General features: G+C 39.0%; 2 protein-coding genes across 8 annotated transcripts in view; both read left to right on the top strand.

The window, feature by feature from the left end:
- WASHC2A (WASH complex subunit 2A) overlaps positions 1-4,864 on the top strand; it is a 55,489-nt gene extending 50,625 nt beyond the window's left edge. For all 4 annotated transcript variants that reach the window (XM_055119117.1, XM_055119116.1, XM_055119115.1 and 1 more), the window contains 3 exons: positions 688-1,302; positions 2,156-2,333; positions 4,530-4,864. In XM_055119117.1, coding sequence (XP_054975092.1) covers positions 688-1,302; positions 2,156-2,333; positions 4,530-4,669 — 933 coding nt within the window. In that variant the 3' untranslated portion in view covers positions 4,670-4,864. The remainder of the gene's footprint in view (positions 1-687; positions 1,303-2,155; positions 2,334-4,529) is intronic.
- Positions 4,865-7,684: 2,820 nt separating this feature from the next.
- The window catches only part of ZFAND4 (zinc finger AN1-type containing 4), a 32,605-nt gene continuing 19,899 nt past the window's right edge, over positions 7,685-20,390 (top strand). For 3 of the 4 annotated variants that reach the window (XR_008627074.1, XM_012932516.2, XM_055119534.1), the window contains exons 1-5: positions 7,685-7,819; positions 10,321-10,621; positions 12,164-12,239; positions 13,212-13,279; positions 20,026-20,212. Coding sequence is in view for 3 of the 4 variants with exons in the window: in XM_012932516.2 (XP_012787970.2) it covers positions 10,351-10,621; positions 12,164-12,239; positions 13,212-13,279; positions 20,026-20,212 (602 nt within the window). In the remaining variant the exon portion in view is untranslated. The remainder of the gene's footprint in view (positions 7,820-10,320; positions 10,622-12,163; positions 12,240-13,211; positions 13,280-20,025; positions 20,213-20,390) is intronic. The other variant, XM_055119533.1, reaches the window with a different exon arrangement.

Below are 20,390 nucleotides of genomic sequence, written 5' to 3'. Positions count from 1 at the left end.
GTTTTTAACATTGTGAGTGCTCCCAAGATATTGCGTATTTACAAAGAGGCTAAATCAATGTATCTCCCCACCAATAGTGAGCAAAGGTTATTTTTGTTCACAACCTTTGCCTTTTTGACTTTTGGGCCACACTTGGCATGCTAAGGGGTTGCTCTTGGTTCTGATCTTAGGAATTCCTCCTGGTGGGCTCAGAATCGAACTTGGGTTGGTTGTGTGCATTCAAGGCAAACCCTTGCCTAATGTATTATTGCCCCAGCTCCTGTCAACACTTTCTCATCTTTGTGATATAGGCAATTATCACAAAACTTTTTTTCTTTTTGTAGAGAGGGATCCTTTTATTTATGAAATTATTTATGAAATTTCTTTTCATTAGGCAAACACAGTCAAGTAGTTTGCTCATGTAGCTTGTACTGTCTCAAAACGATTTGATTATACATTTTGGAAAATCTTATAGATGTTGCTTTTTTCTAATTACTAATTTTAAGGTTACAATAAGGGTTCTGCCTCTGTTTGCTGTGTAGAACTTTAGAACTTATTTCAGTCCTCAGATTACATATATGCTTGTTCTTCATTTGGATGTGTTTTTTCCTGTAGTGGTAGCACAGAACCCATTGTCTTATACCTGCAAGCATTTTCTGTACCTCTGAGCTTCTTCCCTTCCTACTGTGTGTTTTTTCACCATTCCAGAGCCGCGTCAAGGTGAGAGGGAAGCGCAGACCACAGACCCGTGCGGCACGGCGGTTGGCTGCCCAGGAATCCAGTGAAGCAGAGGATATGAGTGTCTCTAGAGGATCCAGGGCACATTTGTCAGATGATTCCCTATTACCAAATGCCTATCAGCCACAACTTAGGATAGCAGATGGAGAAGACAGCTCTGAAGATGCCGTGGCAGCTGTAACCCCAGCTTGGGCAGGTGGTCAGATGTTTGGAGTAGACAGAAGCTCCTTTGTGAAATCTCAGGGGCAGCCTCTTGAGGATGACCTATTTGATTCTGGTGATATCTTTTCCAAGAGCACTGGATCGCAGTCTACTGGGAGAACAAAAGCAAAGACGAATGTTGCAGATAGTTTAGTCAACCCTCCTGGGGGAAGTAAAGAAAAGAGCCCCATGTTTTCTGCTCTAAGTGAGACAAGCAGTGATGAAGATCTCTTTCAGTCTGTTAAACCAAAGCCAGCAAAGAAAACAGCTCCCTTCCCTCTGCTGGAAGATGAGGATGATCTCTTTAAAGAGCAGAAAAGCAGGAAGACTGAGTCAAAATCCAGCAGTCAACACGATATCTCCAAATCTCAAGATATTTTTGAGGTAAATAGTATTACCGCAGTAAAACCATTGAGTGCATTAAATTTGTTTTGCTTGGTACTTATAATTAGGTCCTCTTACTAATAATTCAAACTTAACTCGGTGGTAGCTTCAAACTTTGTTTCATTAAAGCAATATGTGGCCATAAGTTCTGGTTTTTATTAGAATATTAATAGCCTCCTTGGCATGTCAAGCTCACATACAGAAAGCTGAGTCCATACAACTTGTATGTTTAACTTTTGATTCTTAGGGAAACCAGGCGCTGATTGGAGCTCATGTTGGTTTAGCACAGGTAGTACAGCCTTTGTGGCACTTATTTTGTGTATACTTCTTCATTATCTAGGTAATTGGAGACACAAAGCAATTTAGCATCAGTGCTTTGCATCCTAGAATTCTTGGGCTAGAAAATGAGAAAGACAGGGAATCAAGATTCGTATTTTGAGATTATTTTGCTAAAGGGTTGCACATGCAGCTGCGTTCAGTACTTACTCCTGGTGGGCTCCGGGGCACAGATGGGGTTCAAACTTCAGTTGAACACATGAAAGGCAAACACCCTACCCACTGAACCATATTTTGAATTATTTTTAAGTGTGCTAAAGAAAGCAGCTTCAGGTAATTGGGAGGAGTGGAAAGTGCTCCTTTGGCAGGGAATACCAGGGAAGTCCTGTCTATTACAGTAGCATCTGAGCTGACTTAGAAGAATGTGAAGGATCTGGCTTAGCAGTGTCTGGGAGGAGTGCATTCCAGGCTCATGACTGTTTCAAAACACCTTGGTGATGAGCATGTCTATAACTTTTTTGAAGTGATTAAACTTTTCAAATTTAAAATTGATTTTGCTTACCTTTGGCTTTTCAAGGATGACATATTTGCCACTGAAGCAATTAAACCCTCACAGAGAACAAAAGAGAAGGAAAGAACACTTGAATCCAACTTATTTGATGATAACATTGATATCTTTGCTGACTTAACTGTAAAGCCAAAAGAAAAATCCAAAAAGAAAGTGGAGGCCAAGTCTATATTTGATGATGATATGGGTAAGTTTGATTTTCTACACATGACACAGTCATTACTGTTTCTCCTGCAACAATTGGTTGGCCCTTTCCTGGGTGGTTTTTCCTAGTGGGTTTCTTTTGGCTTGCAATGTAAGTGAACTGGTCTTTCTGGTGAAGCTACCTTTTGGTATGAGGGGTAGTAAGGAATATGAAGAAGTCCAAAAACTGACCTTGAAGTGTAGCTTTTATATTAGTATGCTTCTGATGTTGGGAAAGGAGAATCCGAAGCTCCCTGACAGTCTAAGGAGGGGCTAAGGTTTCTTCCCTGACAGGTTGGGTTGTGGTAGTGACATGACTGGGTCTAACTCAGAGTGGTTTTCAGTCATTCAGACAATGTAGGAGCAGTGGAGGAGAAAAGCGAGGCTGCATAACTCAAACTCTGCTTCTGCTGAGAGCTCTTCAGTGTTTGTAAACATGCCCATTTCCCCTCTGTGGTAGAACATTTGCTTTCCTAATGTGCATGCCCAAAGCCATAAATGTGGGTTTGTGATGCATATCCTGTGCCAGTGGAGAGGACAAGGGCTAAAGCCAAAGATAGGCTTCCTTCTTGCTCCCTGATCTTCCTCATCTACCTTATTCTTAGGATTAACTGGGAAAAACAGGTGCTATAGAGCCACACTCTGTATTCACTGAGCAAGCCAAATGCTGTCTCCACTCCTTCCTGCCACAAAAGGTGCAAGAGACTTTTCTTTCATTAAACTGCCAGCCCCTTACATGCCTATTATAAAAGATTGATACTGTTTGGAAAATGTGAAAAGTAAAAAAAGAACCCCTAGTTGTAACCATTATTGAGATTCAGTGTATATCCTCCTAGACATGATGATCTGTGTTGGTTTATGTAATAATATTCATTTCTAAAATTCAAGTATTTTGTTTCACTATTCTTTTAGTGACTTCATTTCTTCCTATCTTACTGCATTATTTTTAATGGTTGCATGCTATTACTTTGTACTTAATCAGTTAACCTGAGTGATCTAAATTATATATAAACTTTTTCTTTCGTCAATCACAGCTGTCATGTTTAATGTCTGTGTATGCATATCATTGCATGCACATGCTGAAATCCTTACAGGATAATATTACTGAGTGCTGTGAATCCTGAAACAGTCAGTACGATGCAGATGTTGGCACCAAGACTTCAAGTTGTTTCTTCTAAACAAGGACAACTATTTTGCCCTTTCTTTTGAAAAGCCAGTGGGAAAAGATATAGAAATGAATGATATCACAGTAAAGTTAGGGGCTTCAGTGAAGACCATGTATCCTGCCTTTTTTTCCTCTCACAGGTGAACATGCACACCTTCTTTTTCTTTTCATTGAATCACTTTGAGGTAGTTATAGACTTACAAACTTTCATGTTTACACTTCAGTGATACAAAGGTCAAGAACCTATCCCTCTACCAGTGCCTATCTCACCACCATTTTTCCCAGTATTCCTTCCCCCTACTCCCCCTCCCACCTCTGTGGCAGGTACATTCCCTCTTACTCTCTCTGACTCCTTTGGGGTGTTATGGTTTGCAATACAGGTACTAAGCGGCCATCATGTTTGGTTCATAGTCTACTTACAGCATGCATCTACATCCCAAGGGAGCCCTCCAACCATCATTTACTTAATGGTCCCTTCTCTACACCCTTCTCCATCCCAGTTACCTTTTCCCCTAGTATGAGTCTGCCTTCCAAGCTCTGGAGCGATCCTCCTGGCCCTTATCACTGCTGTCCTTAGGTGTTAGTCTCCTAATATGTTACTTTACATTCCACAAATGAGTGCAGTCATCCTATGTCTGTTCTTCTCTTTCTGACTCATTTCACTTAGCACGGTACTGTCCATGTCCATCCACTTATATGCAAATTTCATGATTTCATCTTTTATAACAGCTGCATGGTATTGCATTATGTAGATGTACCAAACTTTCTCTAACCAGTCATCTGTTCTCGGGCACTCGGGTTTTTTCCAGATTCTGGCTATTGTGAATAGTGCTGCAACATGCACACCTTTATTGCTGAGAGAATTGTGCTCAAAAACAACCTATAACTTGTTTGATCATAAAACTTAAGATCAGTTTGTTTTTTTTCTGATACTCATACTGTTTACAGACTTGAGCCTTTGGTGTTTGTGTAAAGGTTTCTTAATAAATACCCATTCCTTGTCTGTTTAGTAACTCTGTCTCTCTTTTTTAAAAGATGATATCTTCTCGCCTGGTGTCCAGTCTAAAACAACCAAAACAAAAAGTCAGTCTTCACAGGCAGCACCCGAAGCAAGCTCTGAACAGAAGGTGTCCAACATATTCGATGATCCCTTAAATGCTTTTGGAGGCCAGTAGAGCATGCAGTGCTATCCCACCTCAACTTACACTGCGTCCTTCAGTTAATGATGCTGTTATGCTCATTGTCTTAACTGAATTATAAAAAGCAAATAATCTGCTAGCTTTTCTCTTATTCAATGTACTCAGTATTTTTCTGCACTGATTTTAGTCATGCTTAATACTGCAAAGCAAAAATAAATGTTTTTCAGTGGTGTTTGTTTTTTAAAGTATATTTTCATTTAATTATTTGCCTTTGGCCATAGTATGAGTCAGAACATGTTAGAGAAGAAACCTGTCTGTGGCTGTATGGGTGGGTAGGGTATTCCAAAGGTAGCAAATGTACAATAGTTGGCTAGAAATTTTTCTTTTTATGGTGGGGAAGACATCTCATCTTCAGTGGCCATGGAGATTCCACCTAGCAGTTATCCAAAGCAGTTGTTGAATCCCACCATTCAGTATAGATTGTACCTAGGGCAATACACATTCAAGACATATAACTGTATATTTGAACCACTCTTTGCCTTCATAAATTTACGTGGATGGGTAAATTTCACCTAGAGAAAAAGATGAGTGATTACAGATTACAAGAGCCTTAGCATTAGGAGAGATTCTACCTCTATTAAGTATAAAGGCAAAGTTTGGCAAACTATGGCCTTTTACTGGGATTTTTAAAAAAATATTTTGATACACATACTCCTTGCTGTGATGTATCCATTTTAAAAACTTATATTTTTAATTGAAGCACCATGAGATATAGTTACAAAGTGATTTATGATTAATTTTCAGTCATACAGTGTTTCACCACCTGTCCCTTCACCATGCACATTTCCTGCCAACAGTGTGTCTCATAGCCTCCCTTGCCTTTTAGGCACTGTAATTTGTAATACTGTTATTGAAAGAGTATCATGCATATCCCTTTACCTTCTTTCAGCACTCAGTTCTTGTCAAGAGTGATCATTTCCAAATACCATTGTCATGGTTGTCCCTTCTCTGTCCTAAGTGCACTCTTCCCCACGACTTATGATAAGCTTCCTACCAGAGACCAGTCCTCCTGACACTCATTACTATTATCTTTGGGTGTTATTCTCATACTATATGTTTTTTATACACTGTAAATGAGTGCAATCATTCTGTCTCTTTGTCTTGGTTCTTATTTTACTCATGCATGATATTCTCCATGTCCATCCATATTTAAGTAAATTTGAGCTGTCATACGTCTGTTAGTTTGCTCTGAGCCCAGTGTGCAGTTTACTCAGCATTTGCTAACACATTTTTCCCCCTTTTGGAGCAATGTAATATACTGATCAGTCTTTATGATTGATTCTAGGGAACTGAGAAAAATAAGAGTAAAAAATAGGTGAATTGCTATTTTGAACGGGGGAGGGAGATTGTGGTTACTAATCCTATGGTAAATGTCCTATTGCTAAGCCCCACCCCAGATACAAGCCTCCTTATTTTATAGATTAGATTAAAATCTGGTTTTGGGGGTTGGAGAGTAGGTGGGTAGGGTGCTCATTGGGGTTAGAAGGCTGTGTTGTTTTGAAACCAGTTGTGCAGTGGAGATCAGCAGGTCGGAACTAGATTTAAAAACCAGGTTTTACTGGGGCTTGAGCGATAGCACAGCGGGTAGGGTGTTTGCCTTGCACGTTCCCAGCATCCCATGAGGGTCCCCTGAACAGCGCCAGGAGTAACTCCTGAGTGCAGAGCCAGGAGTAACCCCTGTGCATCGCCAAGTGTGACCCCCCCCCCCCAAAAAAAAAAACCCAGGTTTTACTTATTTATTTACGGAGGGGGGTGGGCACCTATGTGTGCTCAGGGTTTTCTCCAGGCTGTTTTCAAGGATCACTGCTAGGGGTGCGGAGAGACAGGGAGCCAGCCATATGCGGCCGTGGCACGGATGAAATGGGAATGAGCGCAAGCTTCTTACCCTGGTACTGCCTCCCCTGTCAATTCGACAGCCAAGATGTCCACTCCAATGCATAAGCTGGCTAAATTGTATGAGGAATAAATGCAGAAAACCTAAATTTGATTTCACCTTTGTCTTCCACCCCATATTTCAGATGGAGCGACTGAGACCAGAAACATTAGAAAGCAGTGAGGCACAGAATTGGGATTCTGTTCTGGGCTGGCTGACCCACAAGCCATAGGGGTGCTCCGGCTCTGCAAAGTCCATCAGGTGGTCAGGGCCAGCGACTTTCCACAGCTACCCAGGGCAACATTAAAAAGTGGGCCAGAGCGATAGTACAGCGGGTAGGGCGTTTGCTTTGCACGCGGATGACCTGGGTTCAGTCCCCGGCTTCCCATATGGTCTCCCAATCACCGCCAGGAGTAATTCCTGAGCATCAGTAGGTGTGACCCAAAAAAAGGAAAAAAATAAAGGCTTTTAGAAGGGTCTCTGTGAAAGCGCTCTCCGCACCTTCCTTCAAAAGCCAGCCCCGCCGTTTCCCGCAGGCTGTGCATTGGGTCTTCACGTTGCACGCCTCTGCCCTGGTCAGGCAGCCAGGGTCAGTAATAAAGGGTCAGCATCCGGGCATCTCCTAACCGACACCCACCACCGAACGCTCAGGGAGTCCCGGCTCCCGAGCAACCGCCGGCGTCCTGAGACCAGGCCCCGCCCCACCCCCCGCTGATTGGAGAAGGACGTGAACGCCGGCGAGCGATTGGGTAGCGGTGTCACAAAGGGGCGGGGCGCGGCGCGTCCCCGAAGCGTTGCCGGTCAGTGCCGGCCGCTGCGTCGCTCGCGGGGCCGCCCCTCCCTGTAGGCCTGCGGGCAGGCGAGCGAGTAGAGGCGAAGCCGGTGAGGGCGAGCGGGCGAGCCGGATGGGGAGGGCGCCCGGGGCCGCAGGCCGGTGAGCTGGGCCGCGCTGCTGCCGCTGGACTCCGCGAGCCGGAGAGGAAGCGCCGGCCCCTGGGCGCGGGGGCTCCAGGCCGCGCCCCCATCTGCGCCGCTCGCCGTGCGGGCCCGCCCCCGGCCGCCGCCGCCCAGAGATCGCGCGGCCGTCGCCTTCGCCGAGGAAACAGCCTCCTTGGACTGTCTCTCAGCGAGCGCGACGTTGCGGGTCCCGCCCCGGCCGACGGGTGCTGGTCTCTGAGGCGCGGTGGGAGACGCAGAGCGGCCGACGCGTCTGGGTAGCTGGAGCTTATCCCGACGGAGCATGGGCTGCGCAGGTGACTCAGTCTCTCCCAGCGCCCCGAGCCTTCACGCCCAGGGACTCCGCAGCCCCCCCGGAAAAGGGACCCCAGGCTGCTTAGGGGACTGGTGCATGAGGTAGTGGGGGCCGTAACCCCTCAAGCTTGCATCGAAAACTTAGGGACACTTTCCACGTACTCCTAAGAACAGCTCAGTCAAAGCCAACATTTTCTTCTACTGTTGGGGACCAAGCTTGCAAGATAACGGCTCTCGGGGCGCCGCTTGGGCGAAGCTTTTTTCAAATTGCTGAAATTTGAAAATGGTGCACAGGGTTTTATTATTTTTTTGTTATAGATGTTTGTATACAAAATTGGGCACAATATACTTGTGTAGTTCTACGACTGCCTTGTCTATCTTTAACTTCCCTTTTAGCTTTGGACTTTTTTTAAAAAAACTTTTCAGAAGAGATGTGAGCAATACTTGAGGCATGATTGAGAAATGTGTTTTGATGCTCTTTATAGCCATGGCTTTAATTTCCTGTGTTTTATTAAGGACACTTAGAATATCTTCCTTGTGTCGTGTCTCTTTTGAGTCAATTGTTAACCATCAGTTAACTGATTCATTATTGGCATCATGTCAATTATTTTTTGTATGGATTTCAAAGCATTTTTCTTATGTTTTCTTTTAATATTCTAGACACAAAAATGCTTTTGTATTAAAATTTTCAGAAGCTGTCCATCCTACTTCAAAATATAGCTTCATCTACTCTCATGTATTCTCATGTATTCTCACGTGTTCACCTTTCATGCAAAAAGGAAAGGAGCAAGCCTAGGGCCCACCAGATGAGCAGTTCAAACACCTGTTTGGAGAGTATAGCTGGCACAAAAATTGGCCACTGAGGTGGCATCTCTCCTTTTTAAATTTTTTTTGCCTTTTAAGGAGATCCTATATATAAAAATTTACATCTTAAGTTCCAAATGTAAGTTTTAGTAGGAGCTGTCCAAAGTTCAATTTTGTCATTTATCTGTGCATGAAAATCGCCTTTGTTTTTCTGTTCTATTCCTATTTGTTTGAAATACAGAAAATAAAGATTTTTTTATTGATAAGAATAAAAGCCACACTAAAAAGATACACAAATGATACACAACACACTAAAAAGAACTTCAAAAGATGTGATTTTTTTTAACTTTCAGTTAAAATTCTTGATCACAGTCAGTATAGATAGAAGAGCTTTTTATAAAGAACTAAAACTATTCACATTATTTTGCTAGTTATTTGTGTCAAGGATGTGTAAAAAGATATTTCCATTAAGGTAATAAAAGATTAATACCTCCCTAGGAATTTGTAGCATCTATCCTTCAAGTTTAAGATTCACCTTTACAGTTGATTAATGGAAATTTATCAATTTGATATTCATAGGTTTTATAATTATACACATATACTTTAGTATTTATTTTCTCTTAGTTTAATCTTGGTTGTATATCTATAGTTCTTTTTTAGCTATTGTATGTGTGTAAATATTAATGTCTAACATCCGTTATCAATACTGAGTTCAGTGCAATACTATTATCCTTTGAAAACTCAATAGCTCATTAAAAAGTCCTATTAAAAGAGCCTTTTAAGATGGTCACTAATTCTTTGATTCAGTATGATAAATGTACAATGTCAGATTGGAGAGATAACGCAAGAGTTACCTTGCCAACAGCAGATCATGGTTTGATCCCTGACACACTTAGATTCCTGAGCACTTTTCAGAGTGACCCCTGAGCACTGCTGGGAGTGACCCTAAACTCCCCTTCTGTAAAAGTATGCTTTGTGTAGTTTATATGTTTTATTTTTATTTTTTGTTTTTTGAGTCACAGGGCTTACTCTTGGCTCTGTGTTGAGGGATCACTCCTGGCAGGGTTGGGGGACTGTGATGCTGGGAATTGAACGCGGGTCACCCACATGCAAGGCAAGCACCCTACCTGCTGCACTATCTCTCTAGCCCTATTCTGTGTAGTTTAGAAAGTATAATTTACATATTTCAGAAAAGAATATGTGTACCTTTGTAAAAGAATATGTGTGGCTTCTGGGGGTGGGGAATTTGAACCATACCTGGCAGTGATTAGGGGCTACTCCAGGCTCTATGCTCTGTGGACTATATTGGCTACAGGGAAAGAACCAAGCTGGCCATATTCAAGACTAAAAGCCTTAACCATTGTACTATCTCTTTGGACTTTTTCCTTAAAGTCTTGGAGGCATATACATATGTATTGAGTTTTTAGCTCAAATATCATTAATAATAAAGATTATGTAAGTAACTGCTGAGCTCTGATAATATGCAGAAAAATATTAAAAATATCCTCATTAATAATCTTAGTTTAGTTAGGGCATTGAGTTCAGAGATAAATTAGAAAAGAATTAGACATGATTAAGCACTAAGGTGAATTATGGGACTGCCTAGAGGTAGTTATAGACCAGAGGTTGTTTGGAAAATCTTTATGGGGGAGTGAGACTTTCAGATATATTTGCTTAAAAAGTTATTCTTGTCTTCTAGGTACAAAACTCAAAACATGAACAACAATATATGTTACCAATGTTCAAAGCTGATTTGGCTAGAACTGGAATACAGTTGTCTACAACATATCCCAGAGGATTTAGAAAAGTCAAAGTGATGGATAACAGGAAAGAGCCTCCATTTTTCAATGAAGATAATGTAGGACCATTTTACTACAAACTTCCTTTCTATGATACCATGGAGCTCTTCATTGAAACGTTGACTGGAACATGCTTTGAGCTGAGAGTTTCACCATTTGAAGCTGTTATTTCTGTGAAAGCAAAAATTCAGAGATTAGAAGGTACTATTTTTATTTTTCAGGATATGGCATTAAATTTGTTCGAGTATATCACATAACATTTCTTATGGAGAAAATTTGAAATGTGCAATTAGAAAGAATAGAATATTTAGTCCCCTTACTCAGATTTAGCAGTTACCTACTCATGAACTATCTTGTTTCATTTATTTTCTCAGTACTACTCGATCCACCATTTATTTTTTTTCAGGGCCACATCCAGTGGTGCTTGAGGCTACCTCTGTTTCTGTGTTCAGGGGTGGGTTCTAGCAGTGCTTTGGTGGAGCCGTGCTCTCCTATTGCAGAGCATATGTTCAGCCTGTTGAGTCACCTCCAGACCCTAATATATTATTTTGAAGCAAATCCTTGGAATATTAATGATGTGAAATAACATTTAATTTCATTGAGGTAATTAGTTTTTAAGAGTGTAAATGTTTATATGTTTTACCAGTGATAGGGTTTGAACCCAAAGCCTCACGAGAAATGCTCTCACATTGAGCTACATTCAGCTGTATTTGTTTTAAGGGGTATAATAGCACAGCATAACCACTACCAAAGTGCCAATATCCATCTTTCACTGATGATAGGACTCTTGCCTTCCACTTCTAACTCCTTGCCCTTGGTAACTTCAGTTCTGTCTTAAGTATAAAGGTTTGTTTTTCAGACATTGTCTATTACTCACTTTATTCCTTTATTTTGTGATGGGACATATCTGGGTGTGTGCATTCATGGGTCAAGCCTGACAGTGCTTGGGGATTCAAACCAGGATATAGCCACATACGAGGCAAGTGTCTTAGCCTTTGGCCCGCATGATGCTTGTTTGGTTTTGGTGTTAGGGCCTCACTGATGATCAGGGGCTATTTCTGGACTAAGTGCTCAGGAATGACCTTAAGTAGTACTCAGAGGATCATATGCAGTGCAGGGGATTGAGCCCCAGTGGATTGAATGTAGGGTCAGCTACATGCAGGATGTGACTTTTCTCCTCTTTTTTTTTTTTTTTTGTAAATTGAATCACTGTACCATCCTTAGTTACAAAGTTGTTCATGATTGGATTTCAGTCATACAACATTCCAACACCCAAATTTGCTCCTGTTATCCCCATCTTGGTACTCAGTCATTGTCCAGAGTGATCCTGTCCAAATGTCATTGTCATAGTGGTCTCTTTTCTGTCCTGATGCCTCCCCCCATTCTATTCAGATTATAGGAAAAAAATTTCATCTTATATCTTATTTCTTATTTCTTGTATTCCATTTTGTATACATACTACAACTTTTTGATCCACTCCTCTGTCATAGGGTACTTGAATTATTTCCAGTTACTGGCTATTGTAAATAGTGCTGCACTAAACATAGGTGGAACATATGTTTTCAAATTAGTGCTTTTATGTTGGGATATATACCTAAGTAAAATTGTTGGCTGTATGGTGGTTACATCTCATTTAGATATATTTTTATTAGTAAGTTTAGATATTTAATAAAATAGCTTTGTATCATGTTCTTTTGAAAATTCTATTACATTTTAAACTTTATTTTATAACTTTCCCCTAAGGTATTCCCATCTGTCAGCAGCACTTAATTTGGAATAATATGGAACTTGAAGATGATTATTGCTTGAATGATTACAAGTGAGTGTAATTGCAATTTTGTAGATGCTGTATTTTACAATTCTATACTATAGTGTTTTTGGATCATGAAAAGTTCTGTACCTATATTTTAGCATTGACTCTCAACTTTGAGATGTGTTGGTTTTGTAACCTATGTTGATTAACCTGTGTCTTCTGATTTATTTACCTTTCCTTTATCAAACTCTTTATCCCTGGCCCTTTCATATCTCTCTCGTTTTCTTGCTCCTCTCTTTGAATATTTACCCACTTCTACCAGGCTACATTCTTTTTTTTTTTACATTCTTTTTTTAATACATTTCCACAAGAGTATTGAAATGGAGTATTGCTGTTCACCAAGACTCTCATTTTTCATTATGTTCTCCTGTTACTAAGTGACACTGTGTACACAAGTGTGATCTTTTGTCTTTATGTCTTCCTTTTCTTACATACGTCTTCACTCTTCCAAGTGAAAGCATACTTCTTTACTCTTACAAATGAGATAGATGCAGTGTGGAAAAATGGATACATCACTATAGATTTTAAATTTACCTATTATTATTAAGTAGATATCTTTTTTTCTTAGAACATTGTGTCTTGAGCAATCTTCTTTTCTTCTTAGGGTTTCTTTTTCCTTTAGTACAGAAAGGAGAATAAATTACATAACAGATGTTATTTTTCAGTACTTTTATGTCACATTTAGGATTTACTAAACCTTAAAATTTTTCATTGAAGCATTGTCAATTACAAAGTTAAAAAATTACTCATAATTGAGTCTCAGGTGTGCAGTGTTCCATACTAATTCCTTTTCCAGTGTCACAAAATCTCCTTTATCTTCGTGTTATTTGTATAAGTAATTATGCTAATACTTTACAGTTACAAACAATACTGTCTTTTTTAATATTTAGGGTAAACTGTGTCTGATAAAGCAGTCCATAATTGTGTGTATATATACCACTGACTCCATTGATTGATTTTTGTTTTAACTATCCACAGCATTTCAGAAGGTTGTACCTTGAAGTTGGTATTGGCTATGCGTGGTGGACCTATAAATACTAGAAGAGGTAAGCACATACTATTTGGTAGCATAAATCTCCAAGTCAGCTATAATAGCTTCAAGTTTTAGTTGGATTCTCTTTCTGCTGTTAAGTCTTAGAAGGACCATATTTGTTTCTCTAGGTATTGTTCTGCAAAACGTAGATACACAGAAGCAGGAACAAATATTCTACAAAATCTCAGGATTCCTGTTTTAATCAGGAAGATTTAAAAGTAAATCTCTCCAGTATAGGGAAGAGGAATGAGATGGTATGTTGTTTAGGTTCATACTGGATTTATTACCTTTAAAAGTATTTAAATTTTTAAATTATTTAATTTTTGTTTTTGGGCCTCCCAAGAACTGCTTGGGAGGTCCAGGGACCCCACCAATAATTTTCAGCCAGTAGTACCAATAGTTCAATACAAGGGCCTCAGGATGCAGTGCTGTTCATCCTTGTGGTGCCAAGGATTACCAATTGTGGTGCCAATTCAGTAGTGTTTGGGGAATCATGTGGTGCTTGGAATCCAACCCAGGTCAGGCACATGCCTAACTGCTGAACTGTATCCCGGATCCTATTCCTTTAAAAAATCACATTCCTATTGTAAACAAACTTGTAAATCACTGTGTCAAAATTTAAAAAATTATATCATTTAAAAATAGTCATAAGTGCTGTGGAATAAATAGGGTTATGTTATAGTGATTATGGAAGTCCACAGTATGTTATGAAGATGATTGTGCAAAGACCTAAAAAAGATGTAGAACCGTTTGATTAACAGAAGTATTCTAAATACAGGAAGTGCTGGGAGTATTCACATCCATCCCTTCTCAGTTATATCAAATGAACCTGCAATAACTAGAGGCATCTTTTGACTGTTCAGAATCCTGATTTATGGGCCTCATTATTTGGAAGGGCTTTATATTTGTTCCTAACTGACCCCAAAACTGAAGGTCAAAGATTATTTTGTTCCTGCCTTACTACTTTCACTGTCAAATTGTATCTATCTGTTTATAAATTTGCTTACAAAGTTGGGTTATTAAAATCTTTAATCTGCTACTTTAGGTGAATTTTGTGAGGTGTGTAACTGACTGTTGATAGGTTAGGAAAAACAAATCTAGTGTTAGAGATGGTAAACTAGCATTACTACGGATATTAGGAGCTTTATACTAATTGGACTTAAGACGTTTTCCGATGTGAAATGATTTTTATTTCACTGATTTTGAAGGTAATACAGGAATCCTAAGTGTTTAATGAACAATTTTTTAGTTAGATAAAGTCTTACATTTTATAATGTGAATTTTATTGTATTTTTTTAAGTAAAGGTATATTTGCACATACATATGCACCAAAGATTAAACACAGGACCCTGAAAAACAGCTAAGGGCAATGGTTAGAAGCTTGCCACAAGTATATATGTTTGTGGTGGGGGTGGGGGTAGGGCGAAGGGCTGTTAGAATAAAAAAGGGACCAGTATGACAATAATAGAAATTCTCAGTCTAGACAAGAAGTGAGCATTGAAAGCAGGTAAAGGGATATATATGAGATAGCTTTCAGTATCTGTATTGCAAACCATAATGCTCAAAAGGGAGGAGGAGGAAGGGAGGGAGAGAAAAAGAGAAGAGGTCGAGAGAAATAGAGGCAGGAGAAGAGGGAGAGAGAGAGGGAGAGAGAGGGGGAGAGAGAGGAAGAGAGAGAGGAAGAGAGGGGGGAAGAGAAAGGGGGAGGAAGAGGGGAGAGGAGAGAGGGAAAGAAGTGACTGCCATGGATGCATGCTGGGATGGGGGAGAAAAACTGGGGACTTTGGGGTGGGAAATGTATACCAGTAAAGGGAAAAGTGTTGGAACATTATATGACTGACCCCCTCCTTCATCCAAGAAAAAGGGTCCTTACTGTGTTGACTATAAATCCCAAGCCAATATGATATTTTTGGAAGTTGGCTGCTGTGGTGTATAGTATTGTCTTTAAACCTGAGCATTAGAGCACCTGCTTATTATTCTAAAATTATGTTATAATTATGAGGTAGAGTTTAAGTGCCCGCCCATATATATATGTACAAACATACACACATTACTGTATGTATTTGATATGTGAATATTAATAATTTTTAATGAAAATGAAAGACATCACTACTCTTTAGTGATTAAAACATTATATAATACCTTTTTCCATAATTTACTGACCTTGACTACATTTTAAAACTTTATAACTATAATATATTTTTATATATTAAATTAATAGTTTAATAATTTGAGTCTGGGGAAGAGCACTTGCCTGGCATATAGAAGACTCAAGGTCAATTCCTGGTAGAGCCCAAGATAATAACTTTGACATTATTGAATCATTTTTTAAAATTAAAAACTTAGCTTTATATTTATATCACTGAAAACTAAAAACTATGCATATTGTATTTGAGAATTCATTTTTAAGATGTTTAGTTTTAAACTTATGGCTTAGACAATCCTAAAATTCATATGGAACAACAAACGTCCATGGATAGCTAAAACAATTTTTGGGAAAAAGACGATGGGAGGCATCACCCTCCCCAACCTTAAACTCTACTACAAAGCAGTAACAATTAAAACAGCATGGTACTGGAACAAAGGCAGACCTTCAGACCAATGGAACAAGGTGGAATATCCCTACACCCAACCCCAAATGTATGATCATCTAATCTTTGATAAGGGAGCAAGAGATGTGATGTGGAGCAAGGAAAGCCTCTTTAACAAATGGTGCTGGCACAACTGGACAACCACATGCAAAACAATAAGCTTAGACTTCGACCTGACACCATGCACAAAAGTCAGATCAAAATGGATTAAAGACCTCAACATCAGACCACAAACCATAAGGTACATTGAAGACAAGGTCGGCAAAACCCTCCACGATATTGAAGATAAAGGTATCTTCAAAGATGACATGGAACTAAGCAATCTAGTAGAAACGGAGATCAACAAATGGGACTACATTAAACTAAAAAGCTTCTGCACCGCAAAAGATACAGTGACCAGAATAGAAAGACAATCTACAGAATGGGAAAGGATATTTACACAATACCCATCAGATAAGGGGTTGATATCAAGAGTACATAAAGCACTGGTTGAACTCTACAAGAAGAAAACATAAAACCCCATCAGAAAATTGGGCAAAGAAATGAACAGAAACTTTCCCAAGGAAGAGATACAAATGGCCAAAAGGTACATGAAAAAGTGTTCTACATCACTAATCATCAGGGAGATGCAGATCAAAACAACCATGAGATACCACCTCACACCACAGAGACAAGCGCACATTCAAAAGAACAAAAGCAACCACTGTTGGAGAGGATGTGGGGAGAAAGGGACCCTTCTACACTGCTGGTGGGAATGCCAACTGGTTCAGCCCTTTTGGAAAACAATATGGATTATTTTCAGAAAATTAGAAATTGAGCTCCCATTTGACCCAGCAATACTACTGCTGGGAATATATCCCAGAGAAGCAAAAAAGTATAGTCGAAATGACATCTGCACCTATATGTTCATCGCAGCACTGTTTACAATAGCCAGAATCTGGAAAAAACCCGAATGCCCTAGAACAGACGACTGGCTGAAGAAACTTTGGTACATCTATACAATGGAATACGATGCAGCTGTTAGAAAAAATGAGGCCATGAACTTTGCATATAAGTGGATCAGCATGGAAAGTATCATGCCAAGTGAAATGAGTCAGAAAGAGAGAGACAGACATAGAAAGATTGCACTCATCTGTGGAATATAGAATAACAGAGTAGGAGACTAACACCCAAGACTAGTAGAAATAAGTACCAGGAGGTTGACTCCATGGCTTGAAAGCTGGCCCCACATTCTGGGGAGAAGGCAACTCAGAGAAGGGAACACCAAGTAAAATGTGGTTGGAAGCCATGCGGGGGGAAGGGTGATGCGTGCTGAATGTAGACTAGAGACTGAACACAATGGCCACTCAACATCTTTATTGCAAACCACAACACCTAATTAGAGAGAGAGAACAAAAGGGAATCCCCTGCCACAGTGACAGGGTGGGGTGGGGGGGAGATGGGACTGGGGAGGGTTGGAGGGATGCTGGGTTTATTTGTGGTGGTGATTGGGCACTGGTGAAAGGATGGGTTCTCGAACTTTGTATGAGGGAAACATGAGCACAAAAATGTATAAATCTGTAACTGCACCCTCACGGTGATTCACTTATTAAAAAATAAATTAAAAAAATAAAGTTATGGCTTAGAAAGTACCTTTATCATGCAAATTCTACTGAAATTATTATTGTGCAAGTTACTTTTTTTAGACACAAGGGGGAGGTCACAAAGGTCACAATCAACAGTGTTGGGAGAAGGTGCTATGTGATACTATTGATTGAACCTGGGACCTCTCTAATGTAAGACATGTTCTTTCATTTGAAGCAGATTCCCAGTCCCAATATTTAGCTTTCACTTTATTAATAGATTATTTTGTTTGTTTGGGGGATACATCAGGCAGTGCTCAGGATCTATTCCTGGCTCTGTTCTCAGGAGTGATCCCAGTAATACTCTTGGGGCCATGTACTAGGAATTCAGACTCGTTTGGATAAATGCATTCTAAGTGCCTTCACCCCTCTGTATTATCTCTTCCAGGTGTCAAATATTTAGCTTTTATTTATTTATTTATTTATTTATTTATTTATTTATTTATTCATTTATTTATTTTTGGTTTTTGGGCCATACCTGAAGGTTCTCAGGACTTACTCCTGGCTCTGTACTTAGGGATCACTTATGGTAGGTGTGGGGAATCAAACTTGGGTCAATTGTATGCAAGGCAAACACCCTATCTGCTGTACTATCACTTCAGCCCTTCAATACTTAGCTTTTGAATTTGATATTTCTATTTAGTGCCAGGGATTGACTCTTCACATACCTGTGAAGCATGTGCTCTACTACTGAATTGTATTTCTCACCTCTAAAGTTGGTTTTGAAGTAACTTATCAAAACAGCATGGAAAAAATGATTCAAAGCTACATATAGTAATGATAAAATCGAGTTTTCTGGTTTTTTTTTCAGTTGTTTTTCTTTAGGGGTTACACCTGGTGATGCTCAGGGGCTATGCCTGGCTCTATGCTCAGGTGCCACTCCTGGGAATGCTCGTAACCCTGTGGTACAGGGAATAGATCTGGGCCTCCTGCATGCAAAGCATATGCTCAGTACACTGAATCACTCTGTAGCTTGAATTTTCTGTTTCAAAAAGGTTTGAATATATTCATCCATATATAATCTCTGTCATATTAATAATGCACATTATGCTGGTTTAAGCAAGACTTTAATGTGACTCTGGCAATGATGGTAGCATTTATATTTTTATTTCTTATAAATATAAAATGGAAAGTATGCCATTAACTTAAAATAGGAGCAAGTTTTGTAATAAAAATATCTTAACATTCACATTTTGTGCCCATGAATCAATCAAAACATTAAGATAAGATAAATATTTCTAAAACCTTAATATTTTTATTAGTATTGAATTTAGAAAATGGGGATATCTTTAACATTTTTCTTGTTTCTTTTTTTTGATGATTTTTAGTTGTTTGTTTTTATATTGTCAAATTCAGTTTTTTAATTGATTCACCTTGAGTTACAGTAAACTTTCATGTTTGAGCTTCGGTCATACAGTCATTAAACACCCATCCCTTCACAAGTGCACGTCTTGTTGTCTTGTTTCTTTTAGACTTTAATATTTTGCTATAGCTTCAGACTTTTTAAAGGCATTGTGATTCCTTTAGTACTTGGATACAGTATAATTCTGTTAATAAATAATTTCTACTTAACTCGAAAAACTATCGCCTTTTTGGGGCAACAACACCTTTCCGTACCTTGACATGAGAATGTTTTTGGAAATGACCTACATCCCACATAATCATTTCTTTGGATTCAGAGCTTTTTGAAAATGCATTCTATGTGCCAGCAATCTTTTGAAGCCAGTTCTCACCATAAGAGTATAGTATGTGTCTACAAGTTGAAATATTGCCTGCAGTTTGATTTTGCTTGCATATAATGTTGCCTGAGGACAATTCTGAACCATTGGAATCTACAAGTGTTGGGGAATTTGGAGTGGCTTCAGTCTATGTGCTTTGACTAGATGCTTGAATACACTATTAGATGGATGGGGTCCTAGAAGTAGTATTTTCAGAAACATTTTCAAAGTCCATTATATGTATTGTAGTCTTTGTACACTTAGTGACCATCTTATGTTCTGAGGAATTGTATGCTTCAAATTACTTAATATCATGTCGAGAAGAAGCTTTGGGAATAATCAGCCTTTATGTTAAAACCAGAAAGAGAGGGGTTTACTTCCAATTTCTTACATATGCCTTTCGATTGTGTGTTTATTTTTAAATCTAAAGTATATATGTTGCTTTTTAATTATTTGTTAGAATCAATATTAGCAAATAGAGGAAGCAGAAAGTTTAAAGTGAGAATAGTCATAAATGATTATGTCATAAAATCAATAAAATATTTTAAATCCAATGGTACAGAAAAAAACTTGGTATTTAGTTAAACCCCTGTCTTTGTACATGTGCATTGCATAATAATGTAAATAAAACACCTGTATTTGTATGTAATAATTCATTTCATTTTTATATTAATATGGCATAGGGAATGCTCTATTAACTAAAAAAAGCTTAAAGAATATCAATATGTGTAATTTTACAGAGATATTAAAATTTAGCACACTATGTCCTGTCACTATATTCATAAAATAGAAATTGAAAGCTTGTTTTTCCAACTTTTCCTTTTGTAGTTCCAATGGAAGACCCCCTTAGGGAGATGGCTGAATACATGGATTCCAGTCGAGATGAGGTCTGGGAGAAGACCTCCTGCAACAAACAAGTTACATTTTTGGTATACCGAGAAGGAGATCAATTAAATTTCTTTCGTGTAATAGATAGGGGAGATGGCACGTTAACACCATTATCTGAATCTTTAAGGTAAGTAGGTTTATATTTGTATGTCTCAGAAAAGAAAACCACTGTATGATTTACATGTTCTTCCTCAGATATATAATTTGAAATTGTTCTTCATATAATTGGTACTTACAGAATAATATATAAAATTTATTTATGGAGTAGGATTTTTCATAAAAATATTAGTCACTTTGTGAAAACT

Source organism: Sorex araneus, chromosome 11, assembly GCF_027595985.1.
Source record: "Sorex araneus isolate mSorAra2 chromosome 11, mSorAra2.pri, whole genome shotgun sequence".
NCBI classification, from domain to species: domain Eukaryota; kingdom Metazoa; phylum Chordata; class Mammalia; order Eulipotyphla; family Soricidae; genus Sorex; species Sorex araneus.
The sequence above is the reverse complement of the archived record's forward strand: the minus strand, read 5'-3'. Positions and strand labels throughout refer to the sequence as shown.